This window comes from Mauremys reevesii, linkage group 8 (genome assembly GCF_016161935.1).
Source record: "Mauremys reevesii isolate NIE-2019 linkage group 8, ASM1616193v1, whole genome shotgun sequence".
NCBI classification, from domain to species: domain Eukaryota; kingdom Metazoa; phylum Chordata; order Testudines; family Geoemydidae; genus Mauremys; species Mauremys reevesii.
In genome coordinates, this window is record NC_052630.1 from 44,161,674 (window position 1) to 44,187,629 (window position 25,956).

General features: G+C 46.5%; 1 protein-coding gene and 1 long non-coding RNA gene across 3 annotated transcripts in view; one reads left to right on the forward strand and one right to left on the reverse strand.

Annotated features, from left to right (window-relative positions):
- The window catches only part of LOC120369693, a 40,852-nt gene extending 32,293 nt beyond the window's left edge, over positions 1-8,559 (reverse strand). The window contains exon 1 of the long non-coding RNA XR_005583342.1: positions 6,684-8,559. This is a non-coding gene — a long non-coding RNA (uncharacterized LOC120369693). The remainder of the gene's footprint in view (positions 1-6,683) is intronic.
- Positions 8,214-23,878, forward strand: TNFSF4 (TNF superfamily member 4). 2 transcript variants are annotated; one of them, XM_039483267.1, is made up of 4 exons: positions 8,214-8,425; positions 12,321-12,813; positions 20,794-20,830; positions 22,117-23,878. In XM_039483267.1, exons 2-4 carry the CDS (start codon positions 12,646-12,648, stop codon positions 22,476-22,478), a joined length of 567 nt encoding a protein of 188 aa, XP_039339201.1. In that variant the 5' UTR covers positions 8,214-8,425; positions 12,321-12,645; the 3' UTR covers positions 22,479-23,878. The 2 variants fall into 2 exon arrangements, with proteins under 2 accessions (XP_039339201.1, XP_039339200.1); XM_039483266.1 differs by having other exon boundaries at positions 12,625-12,813.
- Positions 23,879-25,956: the final 2,078 nt, after the last annotated feature.

Consider the following 25,956-nt stretch of genomic DNA (forward strand, 5'->3'; position numbering starts at 1 on the left):
CAGGTGTTCTCAAACTGGGGGTCGTGACCCCTCAGGGGGTCACGAGGTTATTATGTGTGTTGGGGAGGTCACAAGCTGTCAGCCTCCACCCCACTTTGTCTCCAGCATTTATAATTGTGTTAAACATAGAAAAAAGTGTTTTTAATTTATAACAGGGGTCACACTCAGAGGCTTGCTATGTGAAAGGGGTCACCAGTACAAAAGTTTGAGAACCACTGGTCTAGTACAAATTTTCACTTTGCAAGGCTGCAGGTTATATAGTTGGGTCGCACATTTTAAGGGAGTCCCCTGATTTTAACAGATTAGTGCCAATCCCAGCAGTCTGTTGGTGAAATAGGGCCCCATTGAAGTCAAAGGCCTGCAGTGTAGTGAGGCTGGTGAGTTTATTTTGCAAGAGAAGCAATTGGAAATGTCAACCCTAAATCCTTAACAAAAGTGAAATCTCTTTTCAGAAGAGATCTGAAATCAGTGTCTGAATCAGAATGTTTTCCCTCTTTCCTGGCTGGTCAACTGCATGCTGAGGACATCCAAAGTAGAACACTTAGTGACCACCACTTGTCCTTAGCTGAATAAGTTAGGATCCCTGTTTGCTGAACTCGTCACACAATGTTATTTACCAACAGTGGGGTTGCTTATTGACTGGGGCTTTTAAAAACCTTTGGTTATTTATTTCAGGCAGAGCATATGAGCCCTTTGGCTCCATAGCTCTGTTAGGAAGTATGTAGTTGGGAGCATTTTGTGCACCTCTACAGTTTTGTGGTTTGGGGAAATAAAGAAAAATTCTTTCTAGTGCAGCCTCCTAGAAAAGAGAGAGAGGAGGATTGGAACTGCGTCTGTGATTATGCTGCTAATGACAATGGCTAGTCAATTAGCGATGTGGTGGTTCTATGTCCTATTTGCTGTCAGACACCAAATGATAGATCTTTCAAGCCATAAAGCAGCAAGGACAATTCTTGGACACACAACAGTGCAATTCCATGTCATCTTGGGCTAGCTCACCACAATGCTGAAATCACATGCTTCTGCTAATGCATTCCAGAGCCCAGACCTGCAGAACCTGATATTGTGGTGGGTTTCTCCTCCTTTCTCTCATACTTATTTTGCATTGACTGTCCTGCTTGTGAGTATTTTTGCGCTGGTGAGACAAATGCTGCTCATTCACCAACAGCCCCAGATTCACCAGGACCAGGGCATGAGGATTGTCCGTCTGGACACTGATGTTGCATCTTTGATGACACCATGGATTAATTTTTGCTTTGGCCGTTACCCCTCCCTCTGAAAAAGATGCTTTCAGTGCTGAGGAGGGGGATAAAGAAGAGAATGATCAAGCTACCAGAGGATCAGGTTGTCAAAGCTCCAAGAAAACACATGGGATTGACATCATGGGGCTTCCATCAAATCTTCCCCTCAAACAGGGAGGGTCTTAGAGAATTGGAGATGAGGGAAGGAGACCACATCTCAAGCCTCCAGTGCCCTGCTTTTTCGCCATAGTACAGAGGGTGGGGTGTTTAGCTCTGGGGTATGGGTTTGAGGGGCAGTGGCTCACGGCTGTATACAGATGAAGCTGTGGTGCATAGAGGATAAATGTAACGTTGGGTTGTATTTGCACATTACAATCAGGACTGTATCAGGAATCATTATCTTTTTGGGGAACTGTATTTCTTGGTATTGTGCTATCTGTATAAATCAGGGCCGCCCAGAGGGGGGGGGGCAAGTGGGGCAATTTGCCCCAGGCCTGGGCCCCGCAGGGGCCCCCACGAGAGTGGCTGAGGCTCCCCCCCGCCCCTGCCATCCCCCATCCCTCTGGCACCTCAGCGCACACGTCCAGGAGTGGCCCTGGACAGCGCTGCAGCCGTGTGCCTCCGGCGGGGCCTGAGCTCCTCCCCGCACAGAGCCCATGATAAGGGGGCGGGCTGCGAGCTCTGGGCTGAGCGGTGGGAGCTCCAGTCCCACTGGAACTCACAGCGCTGTCCAGGGCCGCTCCTGGACGCACACGCTGAGGCTCCGGGAGAGGGGGTAAACGGGACCAGAGGGGTTGGATAAGGGGCAGGGTGTCCCGGGCAGTCCTTTTACCTCTGTACTATAGTTACACTGTTGAGGTTTGCATCGATGTAGCTAATGCCCAGTCAGTGTTTCCATCACAATCAAGGTTTCAATAAGGGTGTTAATAGAATTTCTCTGCCTTGAAATTTGATATGAAAAGATACAGGGACTAGATAGCCATGGAGGTTGCTGGACTTGCCTTTTCATCTCTTGAGACCCAGGACCAGCTGGTGCGCAGGAGTGCGTTCTTGGGGGTTATTAATGTTGCAACAGAACCTAGAGAGCTCAGGTAAGATCAGAGCCCCATGATGCTAGGCACTGTACAGACACCCTGCCCCACAACACTTCTGATCTGAATGGACAAGACCAACAAAGAAAGATTTATTTCCATTTTAGAGATGGGGAACTGAGGCCTGGGCTATAAAATGACTTGCCTCAGGTGATACAGAAAGTCTGTGACAGGCAGAACTGAGCACACATCGCGCAAACTCCAAACCAGCTTCTTAACCACAAAACCATGCTTTCTTTCTGGGGGCTCTCTGTTAATATTCCAAAGCTAAAACAAAGCTGAGGTGCTTTTCCCTGCCACTGCAGACATTTACTCTCTCTCTGCATGTGATAAAGCATCGCTGCCAAAGATGACTCAACCCTGGGGCTCATAAAATACTTCTCCAGATCAAATACTTGGCATGTGGAATGGAGCAGATTGGACCAAGCATTTGGAGTTTAAACAGAGCAACCCACCCAGTCCTAGGACCTAGAGCTGGTCAGAAATATTCCGGTGAAGTGTTTCTTTGAAGTTTAGCATTTGTTGAAATACAAGTGTTTTGTGGAGTTGGTTTGGTTTCAATTAAACCTGCCTGGTTTTCTGCCAGGTCACCTGCTTGGCTCCTAGCAATCCACCTGCCAGACTGGCTCAGAATCCAGGGCTCCATCCTCCCTATTGAAATCCTCTGCAAAATAGAATTTCCTTCTCCACACAGCTCAACAAGGGACCGGGGGGGTTAGATAAGGGGCAGGGAGTCCCGGGGACAGTCAGGGAACAGGGAGGGGGCAGAGGTTCGGGGGGGCGGCGGTCAGGGGATGGGGAAGGGGGGATTGGATTGTGGGCATTCGGGGGTTTGTCAGGACTTGGCGGCGGGGTGGATAGGGGTCGGGGCAGTCAGGGGACAGGGAGCGGGGGCGTTGGTGAAAGGGGTCTCGGGGGGGCAGTCAGGGGACAAGGTGCAGGATGGATCGGGATTCTGAGGGGGGCAGTCGGGGGGCAGGAAGTGGATAGGGGGCAGGGCCAGGCTGTTTGGGGAGGCACAGCCTTCCCTACAGTAAAGCTCATTCAGCAGTTTGAGGCTTGAGGACAGCTATTTAACACCAAGAGCCAAGCTGTTATCTTGTCCCTTTTCCCTACATTTAATTTCAGTGCCATAGGGAGATTCCTGTCAGGGGAGGGTAGCTTCATTTAAAATTAGCCACTTTATATTAACAGTGATAGAGCCAAGAGAGCCATGGGGGAGGGATCACATAAGAAGAGCAATGTCTTACACCACCTACCTCCTTCCCAACCCTACCAAGGGAGACTCCCCTCCCCTTCATTCCCCGAGGCTCCAGAGGGGTTAATTCAGTGGTTATCAAACTTTTGTACTGGTGACCCTTTTCACATAGCAAACCTCTGAGTGCGACCCCCCCCTATAAATTAAAAACACTTTTTTATATATTTAACACCATTATAAATGCTGGAGGCAAAGCGGGGTTGAGGTGGAGGCTGACAGCTTGCGACCCCCAGTAATAACTTTGTGACCCTCTGAGGGGTCCCGACTCCCAGTTTGAGACCCCCTGGGTTAATTTAATTTTAGCACCCTGTGTCCATTCACAGGCATGTGCTATTTTGAGCATTTCAGTTTTCACAACATAGGCTCATCCCAGATTCTGGAACAAGCTCAAATGCTCAGTTCGTGGAGTATGTACACAAGCTATACTAAAGACAAACCCACAGTAACCGTCTCCAGTTTGTGAGGGACCCCATGGAGCTAGTCTCTAGGAAACAGATAAATTCATGGAGGTTAAGTCCATTAATGGCTATTAGCCAGGATGGTTAAGGAATGGTGTCCCTAGCTTCTGTTTTTCAGAGGGTGGAGATGGATGGCAGGAGAGACATCACTTGATCATTACCTGTTAGGTTCACTCCCTCTGGGACACTTGGCATTGGCCACTGTCAGTAGACAGGATACTGGGCTGGATGGACCTTTGGTCTGACCCAGTACGGCCATTCTTATGTTCTTATGTTCTAACCTAAATGAACCCAAAGTTATGGAGACAGATATGAGTCAAGGAAGCCAGCAGAGTATCAGAAACCTGGAAAAATCTCTGATTGGATGGCCACAGGCTTTCGGTCACAAGCTGAGGTGGTTCAAAAATTTTGGATTTTTTTAAGCAGAATTTTTTTTATTGTTTCTTTAAACAATCAAATACAGCAAGCAACCAATATTTGGCCACACACTTCTGAAACCCCAAATCATGTTCAGGTTTTGGCAGACTAATTTCAGCTTTTCAATTAAAAAAATGACAACAAATTTTGAAGGAAAGCAGACTTTATCCATGATTTTTTCTGCTTTTTAAAAACCCCTAGTTTTTGATCCAAAAAAAGTTTTGGCGGAAAATATTTGTCCAACCCTTTTAATGAGCTTTAGTGTCTTTTAGCACTAGCTGATGCTGAGAACCAGTGATACCTTGTAAAGGTGACTTGAAAAGAAGTTTTCTCAAAACTGGGTTTGTGCTGAGCTGTGGAAGGTTTTTAAATGTTTATTTTAACCAGGGCCCCACAGGGGCCCCGATGAGAATAGAGTATTCTATAGTATTGCAACTTTTTTCTATGGAAGGAGCCCCCAATATTGCTTTGCCTCAGGCTTCCTGAATCCTCTGGGCAGCTCTGGTATAAATCAAAATCCCTTCAGAGTGGGACTGGACTCATGTGCATGCTTGATGAGACTCAAATGTTCATGGCATCACTACTCTGAGCAATGGAGCTGCAAAACTCAGATCTGGATCCTGATTTGGATTTCGTATGCTCAGGTCAGAGATTTTGTTTTGGATATGGGACCTGATTCTGACCTCACTGCCATTGCTTTTACGTTGCTGTCACTCTACTGAGGTCAACTGAGCTACTACTAGTGATTCACTGCTGAAATCAGAATCAGCCCCAGAGGGTATTTGCAAAATATGAATCAAGGCTTCTGTTCAGATTTCAAACATCCCCCACATTCCATGGCTGCTGGGTCCAGGCCATCTCTACTATATCTTCATGCTTCAGAGAATAAGCTAACTGCCAGCTTAATGTCAAGAAAAAAATCTTCCCTAGATGTTATGCAGGGCAGGAACTGCCTACGACTGTGTTTGTACAGCACCGAGCACCATGGGGCTCTCTTCTCAGTTGGTCCTTGGGCACTACAGTAATAAATATGATTAATAACAACTCTGCACAGTTCAATGTACTCTGCAAATTTCACACCTTTTCTAAGGTTTTGCCACTGGCCACCATCAGGACATTGAGCTGGGTGGACATTGGGTCTGTTGTGATTCAGAATTTTCTCAGTTCAAACATGTCTGCATTAAAGGTGAACAGAAACGTACATTCTTTAGATAAACCAATGAAATGAACTGTATAAGGTCCAAAACCAGTGACAGCATCAATGAGCAGACTTTAAACAAGGGACGAAACTATTTCAAAGTACATGGGTAAATTCGTCCCAGATGTCACTCGATTGCAATAAATGGCAGAACATTGTCTTTGTCTTCACCAGGTGCTAAGTGGTGTTTAAAAACATGCTAAAAGACTCTTTTCTCCAAACCCTTCCTGGACCCTCCCTCACAAGGTATGTCTCCATCAGAGTTAGAAGTTGCATTTCCAGCTCAATGAGCCATACTCCTGCTAGCTCTGATGCAACTAGAGTGCTGAAAATAGCAGTGTAGCCACAGTGGCATGAGGATCTAATCACCCGAGTACATACTTAGGGTCTTGGATGGGATCATACTTGGGCTGTCTAGCCCCTCCCTCATGCTGCCACGGCTACACTCTATTTTTAGCATGTGAGCTAGATTGCAGCTAGCACGGGTATGTCTGCTCGAGTTAGAAATTACACCTTCCAGCTCCAGTGTGGGCATACCCCCCGTCTCCTCACCTCAGCCTCACTCCCCAGATGATCTCAATGCCAATGACCAATGCAACAGACACAAGAGACCGCCCTGTGCCATGACACGCTGCCAGGACCACAGCAACAAAAATCATGGGGGAAAATAAACATAGCTGTGCAAGCCCCTGGTTCTTAGCTGAAGCTGTAACATCTCTGCTTTGTTGTGTCACTCCTGGATTTCATGGGCAAGTCAGCATATGGACATTAAAGCCTTTAAAACTAGGAAGGACAGCACAAGGTTAGTTGCCCCTGTCCACAATGGTCCCTGGTAAATTAGCAATCCCCTTTCCTTTAACTGCTATAATGCCAGATACGTCACTCCAAGTGCAGCCTCTGAGTACCCAACTACTGTGCCACAAGCACTGACATCAGCCTGGCTTGTGAAACACTTGGGAAAGCACAGAGATGACAAACTGATTTCAGACATACACCCCCGCCCACCTCCACCCACATTACCTGGGAACACTCAGTGAGTAATGAGGTCAGCACAAGGTCCAAAGTGGGGAAGCAGAGGCTGAACAGTTCAGATACACAGCAAACAATGAATGAACCATGACCACAGCCACATGTGTGCTGCTAAGTATGGAATTTGAAGGTTCCCTTGGCAACTCCCACTGTTCCAAAAGAGAACCCAACAGCAGCAAGTAGTTCCACCCCTACAGACAGAGGGAGAAGGGTGAGAGGCAGAGCGCCCCCATGCGCAGGTGTTTGATATAGTGCAGTGGTTTGCAACCTTTTTTCATTTGCAGACCCCTAAAAAATTTCAAAGGCAGCTGTGGACCCCTTTGTAAATCTTAGACATTGTCTGTGGACTCTGGGATCTGCTGACCACAGGTTGAAAATCACTGATGCAAGCTCTCAAATAAATTAGTTAGTCTCTAAGATGCCTCAAGTACTCCTGTTCTTTTTACTGATGCAGTGCATGGCCTGGTGCTCCAGGAAGGCAGACAAGTGGTGAGAAGATTGCTGACCACGGCCCTGCTCTCTGTCTTTGGTTCCTCATTGAAACAATGAAAAGTCTGATACCTTTGACTGACTGAATCCGCAGTCGCTCATTGACGGGAACAATTTTAGCCTGCATGCTGGTTCCTCTGTAGGCAGCAGAGTATGGAGGGCACAGGTGGTAGATTCAGCCAGCTGGTTCTGACGTACCCCCTACATGCATTCCTCTTCTTCCTCACCCATGGGCTGCTGTTCAGCAGGAAGGCAGCTGATAGCCACTTGCTCAGGCACAGTGTACTTGGTCAGGTGTACCTGTCAGCCACTCTTGCTCTGGCTGTGCTGCACAGGGCTCTGAGCAGACACTGCTAGCTGTACGTGATGGGTGGTTCACTTCCAGCTGATACAGCGCTGGCCAGACCTATGCCTCCTCAACTGCCAGTGGAGCAGACAAATGGAGGTGCAGCCATCAGCATGGGATCATGGCGTATCCCGCACCCATCCGCTATGTATTCACAGCAGCAGGCTCCTCAGAAGCACAAGGGACAAGTCCATAGTCCTCAAGAGTGTCCCTGACACCACCAGCAAGGACGTTTTGCTTCTGCTGCTGTGTTGGCAATACTCTGGTTTCCCCATCTCTGGGAATGCTGGGTGCCCATACTTCAGCCCCCAGATCTGTCAGCCGATGCTGTAATTGGCTGAGGTCTGCCTCCCTAGCTCCGGGGCGGGGGGCGGGAGGGGAGAGGGAGGAACCCATGGTGGATTTGAATCAGAGGTCAAGGTACATGGCCACAAGGAAATGTGCTTTCCCTCTAATGGCTTTTATGTGGCAGTTACCAGAGATAACATGTTCTCTACCAGGAATACCGCAGTGATGTCCTTCTGGTGGCATGTGGTCTGCATTAGACTCAGTTTCTTCTCCAGGAGGCAGACTGCGGGTGTAACCTGGCTGAGCCCTCTGTCATCCCAAGCTTTATGGCCTCATCAGAGTGCCATGAGATGTCACACTGCTTCTGTGTTGATGGTCATCTGCAGGTTGGTGTCTGACTGCACCTGTGCAGATCTCTGGACACAGAAATCTTGCATAGTGGTAGCTCTATGCTCATACAACCAGGCTAGCATGTGGTCACCACCTCCTGCTTCATCTGGGAACAAGATGACTCTTTTACAGCTGGGCAAGACCAGCTGAAGTGGCCACAGATCATTCCCCGTCCCTATCCAGGCATTCTCAACAAGGCTGAGTCAGTGGGCAAGACAAGGTGTGAGTCCCAGCCCCCTGCCATGCACTGCCTTTGTGACCCTGACCCTGCTACCTGTAGCCACAAAGCCACTGGGATCAGGGCTCCACCCACTCCCCAGTAATAGCTCCCAGTTGCTGCCAGCTGTTGTTCTCCTCCTTGACTGTCAGGGCGGCTGCTGCTGAGCCAGTGTGCTGTGAGAGGCAGCTGTGGTCTGATCACAGGCCTATGTGTCTGCGGTGTGAGGGGTGTCTTCCCACCAGCTCAGGCATCACAAACCATCTCCCACACAGCAAGACACAGCTTTGGCACAGCCCTCTTAGGGAAGAAGGACTGACTGGGTCCTGTCCACCTCGGAGCCGCAGCAGTGGGAGCAGCAGATGCCCTGAAGTCCTTACCCGCCACAGCATCTCCACAGCCAGCACCTTCACACATGGCTGCGTGCGGGTGAATTTCTGTCTCTTCAAAATGCTCTTGCTAGTGTAACCCACACACCTTTTGGGTGTGGTGTTCTGTCCCATCTAGTGGCACCCAGACCACTTAGAGAGAGAGATAAAATGAATCTGCTCTACAACCTTAGCTAACAGCCATATGGCTTTTAGCTCATGCAGTAGAGGCTCATGCACTCAGTTCTAGAGGTCCCAGGTTCGATCCCGTCCACTGATGACCAGGGTCTGTCGGTGTTACAATAGCATCTGCTGGCTGAGCTAGTTGTGCACAGCACCCTGGTGAGCAATGCTGGATGTGTTTGCTCTGGACCAATGCTGCTGTGTTCTCTGTTGGATCCTTCCTGGTGTGCCCATCAGTGTCTTGTTCTTCCCCAGATGTGGTGCGCACTGTGGGCACCCTGCCTGTGTCACAGACCTGGCTGAGTCCCCCTGGTGGACAGTCACCAGATTGCTGTAATTGGACCCAACTCTTAGACCCCCATGTGCTTCCAACCCAGATGGGTCTGGCCTGAGTTCAGTCATGGCTTCTAGCACGATAGCACTACAGCACTCACCCAGGTCAGCGCTCTTGTCTGGTGCCCTTCCTGGGATGAGGGACTCTGCAGTCTAGCTGCCCTGGCCCCTGAAGCTGAAACCTCCTATATTTCCCCAGTCACTTATGCACGTTCTCCAAAGTTCCATCTTGCTCTGGAAGCTCTGGTCACAGGCGCCAGCTTCTTCATTTGTCCAAGGGTGCTCAACCCCTGCTCAGCCCCAGGCCCTGCCCCCACTCCACCACTTCGCCCAAGGCCCCACCCCACCTCTTCCCGCCCCATCTTCACTCCTCCCCCTTTCTCCCCAGTGCTTCCTGCATGCCGCGGAACAGCTTAGCACCCACTAATTCTTTTTCATGGGTGCTCCAGCGCTTATGGCTCTGGTTCAGAGTTTAACCCTTGGGGAGCACAAGGAACACAGGCTTAGCAAAGACATTTCTTAAATGCACCCAGTTCATTCTTAGGGTATGTCTGCACTGGAGCTTGAGGTATCACTTCTGTTGAGTTAGTATGCTATAAATATCAGAGTAGCCGTGGCCGTGTGAGCAGTGGGAGGGGCTAGCCACCCCGAGTACAATCCCATCTGAGACCTTAGGTAGATACTTGGGCAGCTAGCTCTGCCTGCTGCTCGGGCTGCTGAAGCTACACTGCCATTTTAGCACACTAGTTCCATCGAAGTATGTCTACCATACTGGAAATTGCACCTCCAGAGCCAGTGTAGACATCTCATCAGCCAGCAGAGGAGCCACAGATCTGTAAGGAACAACAACCGCCTGAACACAGTCCTCCATCAGAGTCCTCACTGCTCTGGCAAGTCCCCAGTTTGGTCAGTGTGCTCTGTTCCTGGCAATGGCCTGGCTCCCTTTGCTTACAGGGTACGTATCTTTGAAAGCAGCATCTGACACCTTTTCTGTCTTGGGGGATTTTCGATGCTCCAACTTGCTGCCCGTTGCTGGGCAGAGAGTTGTTCAAAGTCAATGACTCTGCCAATAGCAACCCCACCAGAGCAGACCTATTCAGGGTTGATGGCCCCTTTATGGGCCTGTTTCAGCATCGCAAATGTAGCCTGCCTACTCAGGGGCCCTTTCTTGGTACACAACAGATACTCTGCTCCACGCTGAGGGTTACGATCATAACTTCTATGCACAAAACAAAACGGAATTTATAAATGGACACAGAGATCGTCCCCAAACTGTCCCACCATTTACCCAAAATACTTTTATAGCCAGGAGGCTGTTTCTGTTTGCTTCCTGGGCTTGTCACCTGGACTCCGAACGAAAGACACTGCCAACTGTTTGCTTGGGCACCAGCAAGCCCAGGGGAAGCGTCACAGAATAAAGCAAAAAATGAGAGAATGAAGCTTCACAGAACTCCGCAAGCGAAAAGAACTAACAGAAACCCGAAAACGTTCTGTGCTAGTGACATGGTTTCATGTCGGTTTTTTTTGTTTCTGAAAATAGCTGTTTTGTTGTGGACTAGTGGTAGCTCTTAGTCTCCCCAGACTATTTTTCAGGAACACAGTCTAACCACTTCCAGGAAAAGGATCTCCATGTGAGTTTGCTTGACTGGTGGTCAAGCTGCCTCCCACCTGTGGTTATGCTAACGAGGAAGTGTCTTTGGTGAACTAGGAAAACACATGAACAGCTGCCTGACGCCTCTTTCTCTGCCTTTTTTGCAGCACATGTGCTCCTGGGCACATGGGGCTAGACAAAGGTGAACAGAGGCCATTCTGGGGGGAGCCCCTTGGCTGCTCATCCCTGAAACAGGCTCGTACAATCGTGTTAGGTCCAAATCCTCGGTTCTTGCAAATAGCTATGGGTTCCAGTGGAGTTACACTGATTTGATGGCTGAGAATCTGCCTGAAAATGCAGTGCCTCAAATGAAAACCAATATTGATGAGTTAGTTTGGAGGATCCCCCAAAAAGGTGCTAAAATAAGCAAAAGAGACAGTCCCTGCCTCAGAAAGCTGGCGATCTAAACTGGAGGAGGGGAGATTAAACACACTCATTTGGGCACAGATACATAGGAACTGCATCAGACCTGTGGTCCAGCTAACGCAGCACCCTGGCTCCAGGCGTGGCCAGCTCTAACTGCTGCAGAGGAGGGGTGAGAACCTTGCAGTAGGCAGCTATGGGATTGCCTGTACCCAAAGGAAACATCTTCACAACCCCCATTAGTTAGGGTATGGCTACACTTAAAATACTTACAACTGTGCTGCTGTAGTGCTGCAGTGATGGGAGGGCTTCTCCTAGTGCTGTAGTTAATCCACCTCCCCGAGAGGTGGTAGCTTGGGCTACGGAAGAATGGCTACACTGGGGGTTAGGTCGACACAACGTAGCTATGCTGATGTAAGTGTTCAGTGTAGAGCAGCCCATAGTGGGTGGCTTAGGCCTGAAGCAGGAGGTGTCTATGCTGCTCCCAAAACTCTTGGTTATTTTTGTTACCTACTCTAACTCTGGATGTTCATATTATCCATAAAAGCAGCAAAGAGTCTTGTGGCACCTTATAGACTAACAGACATTTTGGAGCATGAGCTGTCGTGGGTGAATACCCACTTCGTCGGATGCATGTACGGATGCATATTATCCATAACACCCATTTATAATCCCACTAAGCTCCTGGGCTCTGTGGTATCTTGTGGCAGTGAGTTCCACGGGCTAATTGTGCAGCGGGTGTACAGAAAATATTTCCTTTGTCCTGACTCATGTCCCCTTTTATTCCTCTCCTCTCTGCAGCAGATGGGCTACACCAGTGTTGTATGTATTGCTAAGCAACAGGGATGTAAATCCTGCAAAACTACCATTGGTCTGAATGGGAGTTTTATCTGAAGAAGGCTGCAGGGGCTAGCTGAAGTTGATGATCATTTGAATCATCACCTAGCAAAAGACCTTGTAGATGTAGTGATTAAGGACATAAACACATGCATTTTCACAGGTCCTTACTCAAAACCGAACTGGGATGCCACAAAATCAGCCCCCACATTCACCCAAAAAAAAAAAAAAAGAAAGAAAGAAAAGAAAGAAAGAAAAGGGGAAATTCAGATTAGTCACAAAGAAGTTCCCCGCCTGCTGCTGCTGCTCTGTGTGTGTGTATAAAACCCTGAGCCACTCCTGAAGACACTTTGTTCATTTCATTTTGGGACAACACACCTACTGCTTCTGCTTCATTCCCTTCGAGAGATTTGCCCTTTGTGCAGAAGCAGGGGAGGGCTTTTTCTTTCATCCAATTCTGCTGGCAGGTTGGTGGCAGGGAGGCTGGGATGGAAGGGATGCTGGAGATGGAGGCCCAAAGGCTGGAAGAGCAGCTGGAGCTGGAGAGGAGACAGGTCAGAAGGAACAGGCTGCAGCTGGTGTCTGCAGTGGCCCAGTGGATAGTATTGCTCTCCTGCTTGGTCTACTTTGGTCTTGGTTTCCTGCATCCCCCTACGGTAAGACCATATGATAAACGTCATTGCCTTCTTCCGCACTGTAAAGCTCTGTGTATAAAGAAAGCATTTAGGGTCATCACCTTGCATAGTGGCAAGCAGAAAACCCAATTCTTAACTCTTGCCTACCTATAAGCCCTTTTTTCTGCGCCACCCACCACAAAGTATGTTCTTACAGACTGCCGGGTGCATGCAAAATTGCTGGCCCAGTGACAGAGTCAATAAACTGGCCTCATTGGGAGTTCTGCCCGAGTAAGGACCAAACGACTTGGTTCCCCTGAGTAAATTTTGGTCACATGAAAAAAATATATTGAATTACTACCTCGCTGATTGTTATGGGCCCAATTGTGCTGGCCTTACTCATGTTGAGTATCAATTACACATGGGAGTAGTTACAGTCGACTCCATTGTACTACTTGGGTGAATAACTGCTGCTTAACGGGCATAACAGTGGGAGAATCAGGTTCTGTCTATTTGTAAACGTCTCATGTACTGCTTTAATCTATTCTCTATAGCTATATAAGAAAGAGAGAATGTTTTGTTGCAACTTTTGCAAAAGCTGTAGAACACAATTCTGTGTTCCCAGGAGTCATCTATCAAGTTCTTTACATTAAGCCTTGGATGTAATTATAGATATAAATGAAAATGTGTGTTTAGAGAGTTTCCTTTATTTTGAACTAAACTCCAAACTCAAAACAAGAACTAGCCTGCTGCTGGGACTGCTTTTGGGAAAGTTGTAGCAAAGATTTTCTTTGTTTCTCATTGCTGACAGTCTCTGGGTCCTCAGCACTTTTTTGTTGTTATTTCAGTGCAGATCATGCAGTAGCTGCTTCTCCTCCCACATGTTCCCCAGGTGCTTGTGTTCACTATGTTATGCTTCACCTTACAGTGTTTGTTCTTTCCTCCCACTTAACTTTGTAGGTAAAATGAACCAGATCTATAAACCACATTCTGGGTAAAATGGCTTTAATGCTTGATATCTCTTGCTACTGAAGTGAAATCCATCTTTTCTATGCCAGGTGCATGTCAAAAACAGTTCCACTGAATTTATGAGTCATTTAACAGAGACCAGAGACTATCAAAAATCTCTCCCAGCCCATTTCATCCTTTGCACACAGCAGATGCTATGTGTGAACTGAATCGTTGATTTCTCTCTCCTCTCTTCTCCATTCTCTCCCTCTCTCTTGAAGAGAGTCTCCCACTTTGGGGCAATTGGGAAAGGCAATTTATTTTGCTCAGCTAATGAAACAGCATTGCATTATATATTACAATACACGTCATTCTGGCATTGCCTCTTAGCGCCTCTTAGTTCTGTAATATTTTAGTACAAACTGAGAAGGTTGGTGCTCGTGGCACATGTGAGCTTTATGACAACAAGACAGCAGTGAATGTGCAGCAGACATAGCGCATGCCTGGACTTGCCATTCCTCACCAGAACCTAGACTTGAATGAGTTGTTAAAGAGGCAGTTCCTTGGCAAAGTTGCTGGATGACTCTTTGAATTTTAAATGCACACTCGCTGAGCACAATTAAAAAACAAAAACAAAAACAGGTCCCACTGTTTTAAATAGATAATCATGGTCTCCTGTATAGACAGCATCATGCATTGCCCAGGAACCCAGCAGGTCTTTTGAATTCTGCATGGAGGTGACTGCACAGCAGCTAGTTAAGAACACCCAGAAACACAACACAGATGCGCTGATTTAATCTGCTGGGGAAAATTAGGAAGAAGATTATAATAGATTCTCAGCCTGGCAGGTGCAGTAAGAACTGTGCTGGAGCCTAGCCAGGAAGCTGGGCCTTGTCTCAGGAAGACTGCATAATGTTTGCCAGAGGCAGAGAGCCCAGATGTAACCTAATTGCAGGAAAGAGATCATGTGTTTCTGATAACCATAGTTTTGATTGCTATTTTATAGTTATTGTACAATCGCGTACCTTTATGCTGTTGGATTCAATGTCCAAACAACTGCAGAATAACCTTACATTGATTAATGTGACACAGTCATGGAATATATTACATCATCCACACAAACATTTAGACTGTGTTCACTGAAAGCTGATCTGCGCTCTAGACTGCTGGCTTGTAAGAGCCTACTGCTTTGTTTAAAGGAAATATGCACACCCTGTTCCTCCACCCCAGCAAAATGGTCCATGACCTATAGGATGGTTTGCTACTAAGGATGTTCCATAACCCAAGGACACATCTATATTATGGGTCTGATCCAACACCTGTTGAAATCAAAGGGAGTGTTCCCATTGACATTAGATCAAGCCCTACAGAAGGATGAAATATTGGTTGTCCGGCTTATCCTTGCAGTAGTTTAGTGCATACCCATTCACACAGTCCCCCTTTCAGCTGCGGTTGTACCAGTGCAGCTGGGAATGCCCAAAGCACCTACCTCATAGTGCACTGCTCTGGTGCTTGAAGCATGAGCTTCAGGGGTAATTTCCAAATGATAAGCATGCTGCAGTCAGGCAGAATCTCTGCACCTGCAATACTTGTGACTTCCCATCCTCGCTGGGGTTACCCCTGGAGACGGCACCAATGTGGCTAGACCTAATCCAAAGACCTGATCACAGGCATTGTGATCCACGCATCCAGCCAATGCTTGTGATGCTCCCAGGGTGGTCGATTTGGGCAGACGAATGACCTTCACGGTGTTGCACATTAAAAGCCTGCTCATGAAGCTTTGTTGCAGCACTCTTGTGCTAATGTATATCAGTACTGAGGGAGGTGTAAGTACAGTAAGTAGAGGCATTACCCATGGGCTCAGCATAGCCAGGAACAGGACAGAGTTACAGAATAGCCATGATTCTGTGATGAAATGATGTGATCCAGTTCTAATTAGCTCTCACTCTAGCTCGACCACCTTATCAGGCTGGGTACAGGAATCAGTGGGGGGACGGATGGTTCTATGGCTTGTTTTATGTAGGACGGCAGGTTAGATTATCATAATGGTTCCTGCTTACTTTAAAATCAGTGTGTTTATGATTGCCTTGTGTGATACACACACCATTCCTAGGGGGACACCTGCCATGCAGTGCTACTCCATGAATACAATAAACAATACAAACATGACCACAATGAAAGGTCCATGGGAATCTGCTTACATAGTGTCTCATAGAAAGCAATATTTAGGGGACTCTAAACAGGCTTAAATTATTGTGTGACTACTGCATGGAATTCTTTAACTGAGGTGCACTGGTAACACAGCAACTTCTCAAGGTGACCATACTGGGTGCCAATAGTTATGGAGTGCTGCCTCCTTAAATCCTTTTCTGTACACAGTCATATGGGCAAAACAGAAAAAGAATGGGTCAGGAATTGCTAGCTTCTGCTTATTTATTTATTGCGTCCCTACAGATTCTATAAATGGGCTCATGGATCCCCACTCCCCAGCCTTTCAGAATTTAATGTTGGGTAATTAATGTTTGTAATGTGCTTTGAGAGCCTGAGATGAATGTGGCTATGCAGGTGTAAAATATTAATGTCACACATAGTTTGTAAAACATAAAATAAGGTAGAATTAAAATAATATAGTGCCCGAGCTGAAAGCATCCCATCACATTTCAGTCTACATCAGCAACTGAGTGAAACCCTTTAAAATAATATGTTTGGGGCCCAATCCTTAATTGTGTAAGTGCTCATGTGAGTCGTCCCATTGAAGTCAATAAGGCGACTCATGCAAGTAAAACTATGCATGTACTTAAGTGTTTGTGGGATCGGGCACTTAGATTTGAAACAATGAGAGACTGGTATTAAGTAACACTAGAGGGTGCCAGTGTCACACCCGAACTCCCAAGGTTGGATCAACAGACGTCTTCATATCTCTGAGACCAGTGCTGCAGCATACAAGCTGACTGTACACACAGCTATAGGAAGCAATCTCTCCCCCACGTTGATCCCTTTGGTTTTGTCACAGGCATGGAGTTCAAATTGAAATTTTAGTTGTGTATTTTCTTGTGTATTAAATTCTTTGGACAACTGTCCAAGTGCCTGGAGTGAGCAGAATGATTTGTTCCTATAACAAATCAGAATGACTCAATCAGATGCATACAAATCAATGAGTTCTCACAGTGCATCCTCCATCTGATCAGCCCGTTCCTGTCATAGAAAACCCAAGGAAAGGGTAAAGTGAAAAAAAAATACAAGCCTGAGCCTGACCTTGCATTTTTTAACCAGGCAAAACTCCCAGGACTTGTGGCTGTCAGGAGACTGCAGCTTTGGGTCCCCCGTGGTTAAGATCAAAGATGGGTCTGAGCTTTGGGGTGCAGATCTCAAATGATAATGTATAATACTGATGTTTTGCCTGTCTTATTGGTATGCTACTGCATTGACAATGAGTTTGGCTCACTTGTTTTGCAATGCCCAAGTCAATTAATATAAAGTATAAATCTATCTATCTGAACTTTTTATTGGGCCATCAAGATGTGCACATTCCATATTGGCATGTTCCAAACCCCACTGAACTCAATGGGAGTACTAAACTCACACACTTGAAGTCAAGCATATGTTTAAGTCCTTCGCAGGTCTGGGGCCAGAGCGCTCAGCCCCTAAGGGCTTGATTCTCCTTCCAGTGAAGTCAGAGACAAAACTCTCTTTGACTTCTATGGTGCAAGGTCAAGACTCTGTGATCTTATCGCTGGTGTCCTTATCTAGCTTCACCCCACTGCCTCTGGTCTAACACTAGTGCCCAATCCTGCAGGCCCTGAGGCAATTGGATAACTTTCCTCCCCTGAGTAGTTCCAGCCGCACAAGGACCTCAGCCCAAGAGGCTGCCAATTGCAGTGTAAAGTGGCTCCTCCTGGTGATAAAACACAAGGGAGGATGGCAGCAATGTAGTGAGATGGTGCACGAGCTTTGTTCTGCCCTGTGCATGGGGTGAATTCCCCCTCATATGAACATACTCATGGCAATAAAACTCTTTGCTGCTCATGATTTGTTATTTACTATTCACCACCTGTATTTGTTGTGCTCCTTTCTACAAAAGTTTCAGTGATTCAGTCAAGGAGCAGAACCACCGTGTGACTGAGGTGATGACTCGCATGCCACAAATAACAAATAGCAAAGAGGAATAGTTTGCAAGCCCCTCAGAGGTTAAAAATTGTTCAGCCAAGCCATTTGGCAAATGCAGGGTCACAAATACATCTACTGAGTCTCAAATGGCCTGTGAATAAGAGAAAGGGCTAAATTCATCCCATAATTTATTTACAATGCATAGTCTGACCAGCCCCAATAATGAGGAATGTTTCAAAGGATTTAAAAAAATATTATTTAAACTTCTGATGAAAACAGCTTTTAGTTTGGATTTATTTGGATTTAAACAGTCACCTACAATGTTGGAAATTTGCAACATTTCATCAGTGTGTGGAAAACCTCCCCAACTGAAATATCCTACAGATTTAATAAGGATGAAACCAATGGGGATAGATAGGAATGGAACAGACATCTATAGATAGAGCTCTAAAAACCTATATGACCAGCACCTCAGTGAGTGTAAAGTGATGTAGCGCCATTGAAGTTACACCAATGGAGCTACACCAATTTACACTAGCTGAGGATCTGGCCCATATAATTTAATAGAAACTATCTGATAATTGCCAACTCATGATTTTAGCACGAGTTCCATGATACTTGGTAATTTTCTTAAAGCCCTAGCTGCTGGAGTCCGGTGATCATGTGAGTAGTTCAGCTTTCTTTCTTTTTTTTTTTTAAAATAAATTTCTAGCTCTCAGGATTGTGGGGGGAAGCCTAAAGATATGAACCCTAAAAACTGAAAAACAGAAGGAAAATAAAAATTAATTATTTTTAAAAATCTAATAATTTTCAGCCAATCTCATGATTTTTGGATGTTGGGGTTGGCATGCTGCTTCTTTTTTAACCATCTTATGGAATGTCATACCAGGAATAATAATTCACTATTCTATAGGCTACTTAAAAAAACTCCTATCACAAGGTTATCATTTTATATTACAATCTATAAAACCTGCCCATCAGAGCTGAAAGTGAAACTGACTAGGAATCAACATGAAACTGTCTTGACTGAAAGCCTTATCAGAAGCAAACAAATAGCACAAATGGCTAATAATAAATTCAACCTTTTAACATGTTTTCCACTGTAGTAATCCATAGCTGCAGTAATATTACAAGGACAGACTGTTTTGGTTTTTTTTTACATTATTACTTTTAAGCCACAGTGTCCTTTTAAAAGATTAACTAAATGCTTTTTAAATTACAATAGTTGAAAGGTCCAAAACCGTTGCTCGTCTTCAGTGAGGTTTGGATCACAATAAAATGCGTAGTCTTAAAAATTATAATTCAAGGAGGAGATCCTGCAGTCTTTACTCCGGCACTGAAGATTTGCATGAGTGATAGCTAGAGGATCGGGGGCCACATTTTAAAAGCAAAAGCTTCTAAGAGCTGACATCAAATCTGTGTGTTCCCTGCCCTCACAAACAGCAGGGTCTGGTACTCCAGCTCTCTGCAGGCAGCCCACCATGCCCTGGGATACAGCTGTTCAGGCAAGGGCTGTCCCACAACGGGAAAGAGGGCAAACAAGAGCGAGGAGTCAGTGGCTGGGAGGAGAGAGGCACAGGGAGCGAAGTTACCAGGAAATGAAAATGAAAGTGAAAGAGACTCACATTCACACTCACACCCACACCCACTGCTCCAGATGATGAAACCAGCAAGCACCAGTTGCATTTGCATGTGTCAGGGTGCTGCTGCTTTCTAGATCGCAGCTGCAGCCTCCGGTGGGTGCAGCATCACCAGAGCAGCAGGAAAACAAGGCTCCCCAACGCTGGCCCTGATTCCAGGATAGCGCTGGGGCCGGGCTGGATCCTGGGCCACAGTGGGGAAATGGAGCTACCCAAGGGGTAATCAGTCCTGTTAGCAAGAATGGAGCTGCTCCCTCCACAGCTGGAGACAAGGGCCTGCTGGCCCCGGCTACACCAGAAACAAGACCTGGCACTGCCAGTGGCTTTCAAACACAGCTCCTGGCTGGCCTCCACTGGGGTGAAATGGCCTGTTTAGTCCCAGCTGAGCTGTGAGGCCTGCTCGCCTCCTGCTGTGCTGAGGTTTGTGTGTGTGGAAGGGGAGCTGAATGAACAAAATTTTCAGGCACTGTACCAACCCCAGGTGCTCTTGGCAGGAAAAGCTTGTTGTTTCCCCAGTACCCCAGCCTCTGTGCTCTGATGGGGCTGTGGGTAGAAACGCTTGGGCCTGGGGAAGGAGAGAGTGTGCTCACTCTTTTGCAAATACTCCCAGTGTGGGAGGGAGTGTGGCCTAGTGGACAGAGCACTGGCCTGGGACTCAGGATACCTTGGTTCTATTTCTGGCTCTGTCACTGGCTTGCTGGGTGACCTTAGCCCAAGTCACTTCCCTGCTCTGTGCCTCAGTTTCCCCATCTGTAAAATTGGGATAATGATGCTGACCTCCTTTGTAAAGCACTTTAAAATCCACTGATGAAACAGTGGTCAATGAGGGCTCAGCATTATTAGTGTAATTAAATTTGGTTCTAGCCAGAAAACACCCCAGCAGATCCAGCTATGAGCCAGAAGCCAAGGAGAGGCACAATGCCTGGGAGTGCAATGCCCAGAGCTGCTTACATCTGCAAGGGTCAGCATGCACTCCATCACATTGCAGGATAGCAGGAACATCAAGGGGGGCTGGGCTGGGGTTCTGGACAGCTCCCAGCCTGACTGGTCAGGCTTCCTTGGCTGCTGGTGGGAATGTCCCCTGCATCCTGGAGAGCTAGAAACTTATTTTTTTTTAATAAAATAACACAAAAGCTAAGATTCTCATGTAATCACAGGATTCCAGGAGCTGGGGTTTAAGAGAAACACCAAATATTGTGAGACTTGCCATAAACAACACTGCGAAAAGCTCTTTCTCCCCTCACCGCACATCTGCAAGGAGATCTGGAAAGTTCTCCCTGACTTTGTAGAGATTATTAATCTGTTTTTTTGTTTTGTTGCTTTTCAGACTCCAAAATCCCAGTGGATCGAAGTTGCAGCCACAGGTGTGTATTTGTTTATTATAACTGATTTTTTTCAAGTTTCTATTTCATTTTCTCATTGAAACATCCCCCCCCACCAGCCGGAAAGAAATAAAATGGTGGGAAATTTCACCAAAAATAAATTGAAGAAAATGTGTGTGGGAAATAAATGACATTTTTCGCCGGCTCTGCCTCATTTTACCACATAAGTGGTGAGTGCCCAGAGACTCAGTCTCCTTGCTTCCTGTCACCCATCTGGCTCAGGTGAGACACCGCTTTAGATGGCGGGATTCTCAGTGCTGAGTGCAGCATGTAAGTGTCCTGAACTGCTGCCGTGGGTTTTCCTCTCCAGGGCAGGGCAGGGCCTGATCTAAAGGCGGCTGATGTCAATGGGAGCTTTTCCATTGACAGTGGTGGAATGATGGTCCAGGGGCAGGTCTTTAATGGTGAACTCCAGGACTAGAATCCCAAAAGCCAGCAATGCCAATCCTTGGCCACAGAAGAGAGAAACAGGAGACAATAAAGCTGTGTGCCTTTATTAGCCTTTAAAATATTTATGCAAATGAATATGCAAATGAAGTAGTTTCCTTGGATGTGGGGTTTGCACTCCTCTGCTTTACATTCCCTGGTCCTTCAAATATATTACATTCATCCCCACCCTTTCCAGCTCCCCCGCTCACTTTTCTGCACTCTCTAGCTCCCCTTGTCACTTTTGCTCTCTCTAGACCAGGGATTTTTGAACATCAGGGCAAGGCTTGTACAGGGCCCTACACATTAGGGCCCCAATCCCCACATGGCCCTCTGGATGTTACTGTAATATCCATATTCACTGCTGCTACTACATTTTCACAGTGTGAACCTCACCTTCACAGAGAAGGGCTAAGATTCTCATTCACACTGAGGCCATTTTACACCCCTTTGGAAGGCTCCTTTACACTGCCAGACCAAGAAAAGGGCCATCGTGTTACTGAGCATCTTGTGGTCCTCTCCCATCACTTCCCTCCCACTCTCAGGCGCTTCATTTCATCTCTCCCCTTCATCAGATCTGTTCCTCTCACGTGGAAACAAGAAGAGCCAGTGCCAAGCCGGTTGTCTGTGTGCCACAGAACAAAGCTGCAGAGCCTTTGCCCTAGACCTTCCTCCCACTCTGCATCCCTCTTCATTCCACCCCATTTCTAGTTCTCCCTATTTCCTTTGTGATTTCTCTACTCTGTTTCTTCCTATGCCCAAGCCACAAAAAATCATCCTCTTCCAAGACGGTTTGAGGGACTCACATCTCCATGGGTTTCTGTTTGCTTCTTCCACTCCAGATTACGTCCCCAAGGAGAAACGCATCAATATCTCTTGGAATCGGGGCACCATGAACGTCAGAAACCTCTCCATCCCGATCTACTGTGATGGCTTCTACCTGGTTTCCCTGAAGGGAACTATCAAGGCAGTGTCCCAGAGGAATGCCTCATTGAGCCTTAAGGTGTACAAGCGGTCCGATGCATCCATCTTGTGTGTGAAGGTCACAGAAGAGGTAATAGATTCGGTGACGGTGTCCGAGATGCGGTTTAAGGATGAAGTCTACTTGGAGGCCAACAGAGATGCCAACTACAAAGATTTGACACTGGGCCTCTTCTTACTGACTCCTCGCTCAGACTGCTTACCAGACGCGTATAAAATGTAAAGTAATGCCCCTGCAATCAAATAAAACTGGGAATTGGAACCCAGCACCTAAACTCATGGGAGGGTTATGTCCAATAGGCTGTATATGTTCAAAAAACTTACCATGGCCTCGCCTCTCAGGGGCTTGTGGTATGTCTGAGTGAGAGAGTTCTCATGGCTAGTGCAAACAAGCCAATGTGCAAATGGTCTTTATACAGCACATGTCCTGTTCCTCTCTTTGGGGCTTACCACAGCTATTTTGTTAGCTGAAATGGGAGAAATGTACAGTGTCCTCAAGAAGAATGAAGAGGACGCCACTGAAAATTACCAGTGCTTGTCTCAGAGTCAGAGGAATCCTGGATTCTCTATTTATTTGATAATATTTGTATATAATTGAAATGCCGTGTACATTTGCTGAAAACAGTCACTTCAATCAAGAAGGGACCTGGTTTGTCTTGAAGCCACCTGGGCGAGTTGGAGACTCCAGGGACCCACCACACAACCTTTGCCTCGTTGTGAAGGAAAAGATGAAGAGATGGCAGGCAAGGTGTCCCCTGTGGTGATCCAGATAAATGTGCCCTGAAAGACTCAGGAAATGAAAAAATAAAAGTGTTTGGAAGTGAGAGAAGAAGGCTGGAATGGACAAGTGAGAGACTGTTACAAATGGCTTTTTAAAAAGAAAGAGACAAATTAAAATGCTGGCAGTGTCTAATAATCTGCAAACTCAGTGGCACCATATGTCATATGCACACGTGCGTATGTGCACGTGCACACACACACACACACACACACACACACCCCTGAAGTTCTTGGGTAGGGTGAGCCCATCTCTAATATGCACATTTACTCACAAATACACACAAAGATTTGGATATATGCCCTCAGTGACTCTGTCATTTATTCAGACACTCATGCAGAGCCTGATCCCATACCCACTGAAGGCAAGAAGTAGACTGCTGTTGACTTTAATAGGCCCATGGTCCCTAATCTCTTTAGAGGTAGTGAATTTGGAAGACAAGGACAATCTTTCCAGGGCTAAGTGTAGTATGTGACTTGGACACATACAGAAACCTGGCACAGAAATACAAAACAATTCCTTTATGGTGGGTTTGAAGGAACAATTTGTCTGCAGAGCAACTGACACAAAAGTGTGAAAACAAATACATATTTCAGGCTTGATTCACATGAGGAAGCCTGCCTAGGATGCACCTTGGTGGCTGTGCAGATCCTGCAGATTTCCTAAGGTGTCGAGCAGGGCTGGGCATTCTCGTGGTGTCGAGCCAAATATTTCCAGCTATGGAATGAACACATGCTATTTATTGCCTTAGTTGCAAGCCAGGAGAACTTTCAAGTCCTGGCAAGCGGAGCACCTTCTCCCCCACCTTTCATCTTAATTAAAAAACAAACAAACCCACCCTAGGAAATTCCATTTAAGCAACAGCTGTTAAGAGAATGTTAAGACTGTACGGCTAATCACTGATATACAGTATCAGGGAATGCCACAGTTAATGTTACATGCACAACCTGAACCCAGCTCTTTTGCATGTATACCTATAACAATAAAGTCTTTAAACATCTGATCTCATACTATTTCTCAAATAATACTGCATATCATACACATTTTCTACAACTTTAGATACACATTTGTAACATCTTCTAGTGCTTTGTGGACGCCGGACAACAGAGTTTGTGTAATTCATTTGCATGAAAAGTATATACTAGATTGGACTTACCCAATGTAAGTATAGCAATATAGAGCAAGAGTGAAAATGAACTAGGGTGTGTGTATATATATGCTAATTAAATTTGCAGCTAAGTTAATTTCATCTCCTGAATGGAAGTTTGGGTTGCTGTATATAGATGCTGACAAAACTACTAAAATACATTTTGTAGGAAGAAAGGACTGCACCTTGTAAAACCTCTACGTCAATAAAGATACAGGCTGGGTTTTCAAAGCTGCCTAATGGGAGCTGGATCAGATTTCCCAATAAGTGTACTGGGAACAGGGCCTCCAAATCATTAAATGGCATTCAAAAGCTTTGCTACATTTTAGGGGACTGGAATGACAAATGAGTAGTGTAAATATAAAAAGAATGATGCGAATATTATGAGTAGGCAATGTATCTAAGTTTGTAGAAAAAACATAGGATATATTGCATCACCTGAGAAATAGTATGCAATCTTTTAATTAGAGAAGGCATTATAATACAGTTGGGTTAGGAGGTAGAGTTATGATTGCATGTACAACTGACTAGAGTGCTTAGCTATGCAACCATAACATCTGCCTACCATTGCTTTTGTATGGGATGTGCTGTATATGCTGCACACAGGCACTGCAGTGAATGTAGAACTGACCCAGCCTCAGTCAATCCTCTCCTCCACTGACCCATCTCCTGCAACCCTCACCCCCGCCCCAGTGAGGCTTTCTGTCCCTCTTCCCATCATGAAAGGCCATATGGCTCTATGAACTGCTAAAGCTCCCAGCCACTACAGGGTGCCAACCAAATCCAAATCCTCGGGGCAGGTTCATGTGTAGAAGAGTCCGTTTTTTCAGCTTGGGTTTACAATGCAGTTCTCACCACCTTTGTCCTACAGGTGACACTGGCTAGTAAGCACTAGGCCAGTACATACACTAGCAAAGCAGAATGACCTTTCTCCTGCGCAGCTCTTGGGCAGGTTCAGCTGCGCTAACCTCTACCAGCTGGCTAGCTAGTCAGTCATTCAGTCCCCAGGGAGACTTTTCATTTGTTACCTGAGCGGGGAGACCTTCATGCCCCTGTTGAGCTGTGAGGAGTCTCCTACTCTCAGAACCCCCGTCAGCCTTCCTGCTGTCCAGACAAGCAGCCCAGTGGAACCCCCAGGAAGCTGCTGCCCTCCTCATCTCTCAGGATTTATAGCAGAGGGTGCCTAGGGGCAGGACAGAGGGGTATTGTGGCTTTCCTCATTGTTTCACCTCACAGATACTGTACCAGTTGCACTGTGCCTGGAGTCCGCTGCCAGCCTAATAGCCACCTGAGCATCTTCTCTTGTCTCCTTCCTCAGAACTTGGGCCAAGTGAGAATGTGTTTCCATTACTGACAAATAATAAAACATTCCTCTGTCACCAGTTGGCCTGCATTTCCCTTTGTTGGGGGGAGGGGGGATTAGAGGTGAATGGTCCTGGGTGGAGCAATGCTGGGGAGTATATTCATTCTGCTGTATGTTTTCACACAGGGCCACAACTTGGGCCACACATGCTTTTTCACCAACATGGGTCCCCAAGTGTGTGCAAACCACAGTTTCCTACCGATACGTGTGGGCACAGCTGCAGCCTGCACGCACGGGCGGATTTGTGTGAACTAGGCATCAACAAATGTGCACAGGCCTGTATGTGAATTTGCACCCAAATAATTCATAGGTTCATAAATTTTAAGGCCCAAAGGGTCATCTAACCTAACCTCCCGCATTGCACAGGCCAGAGAATGTCACTCAGTAATTCTGGCACTAAGCCGCATTCTTGC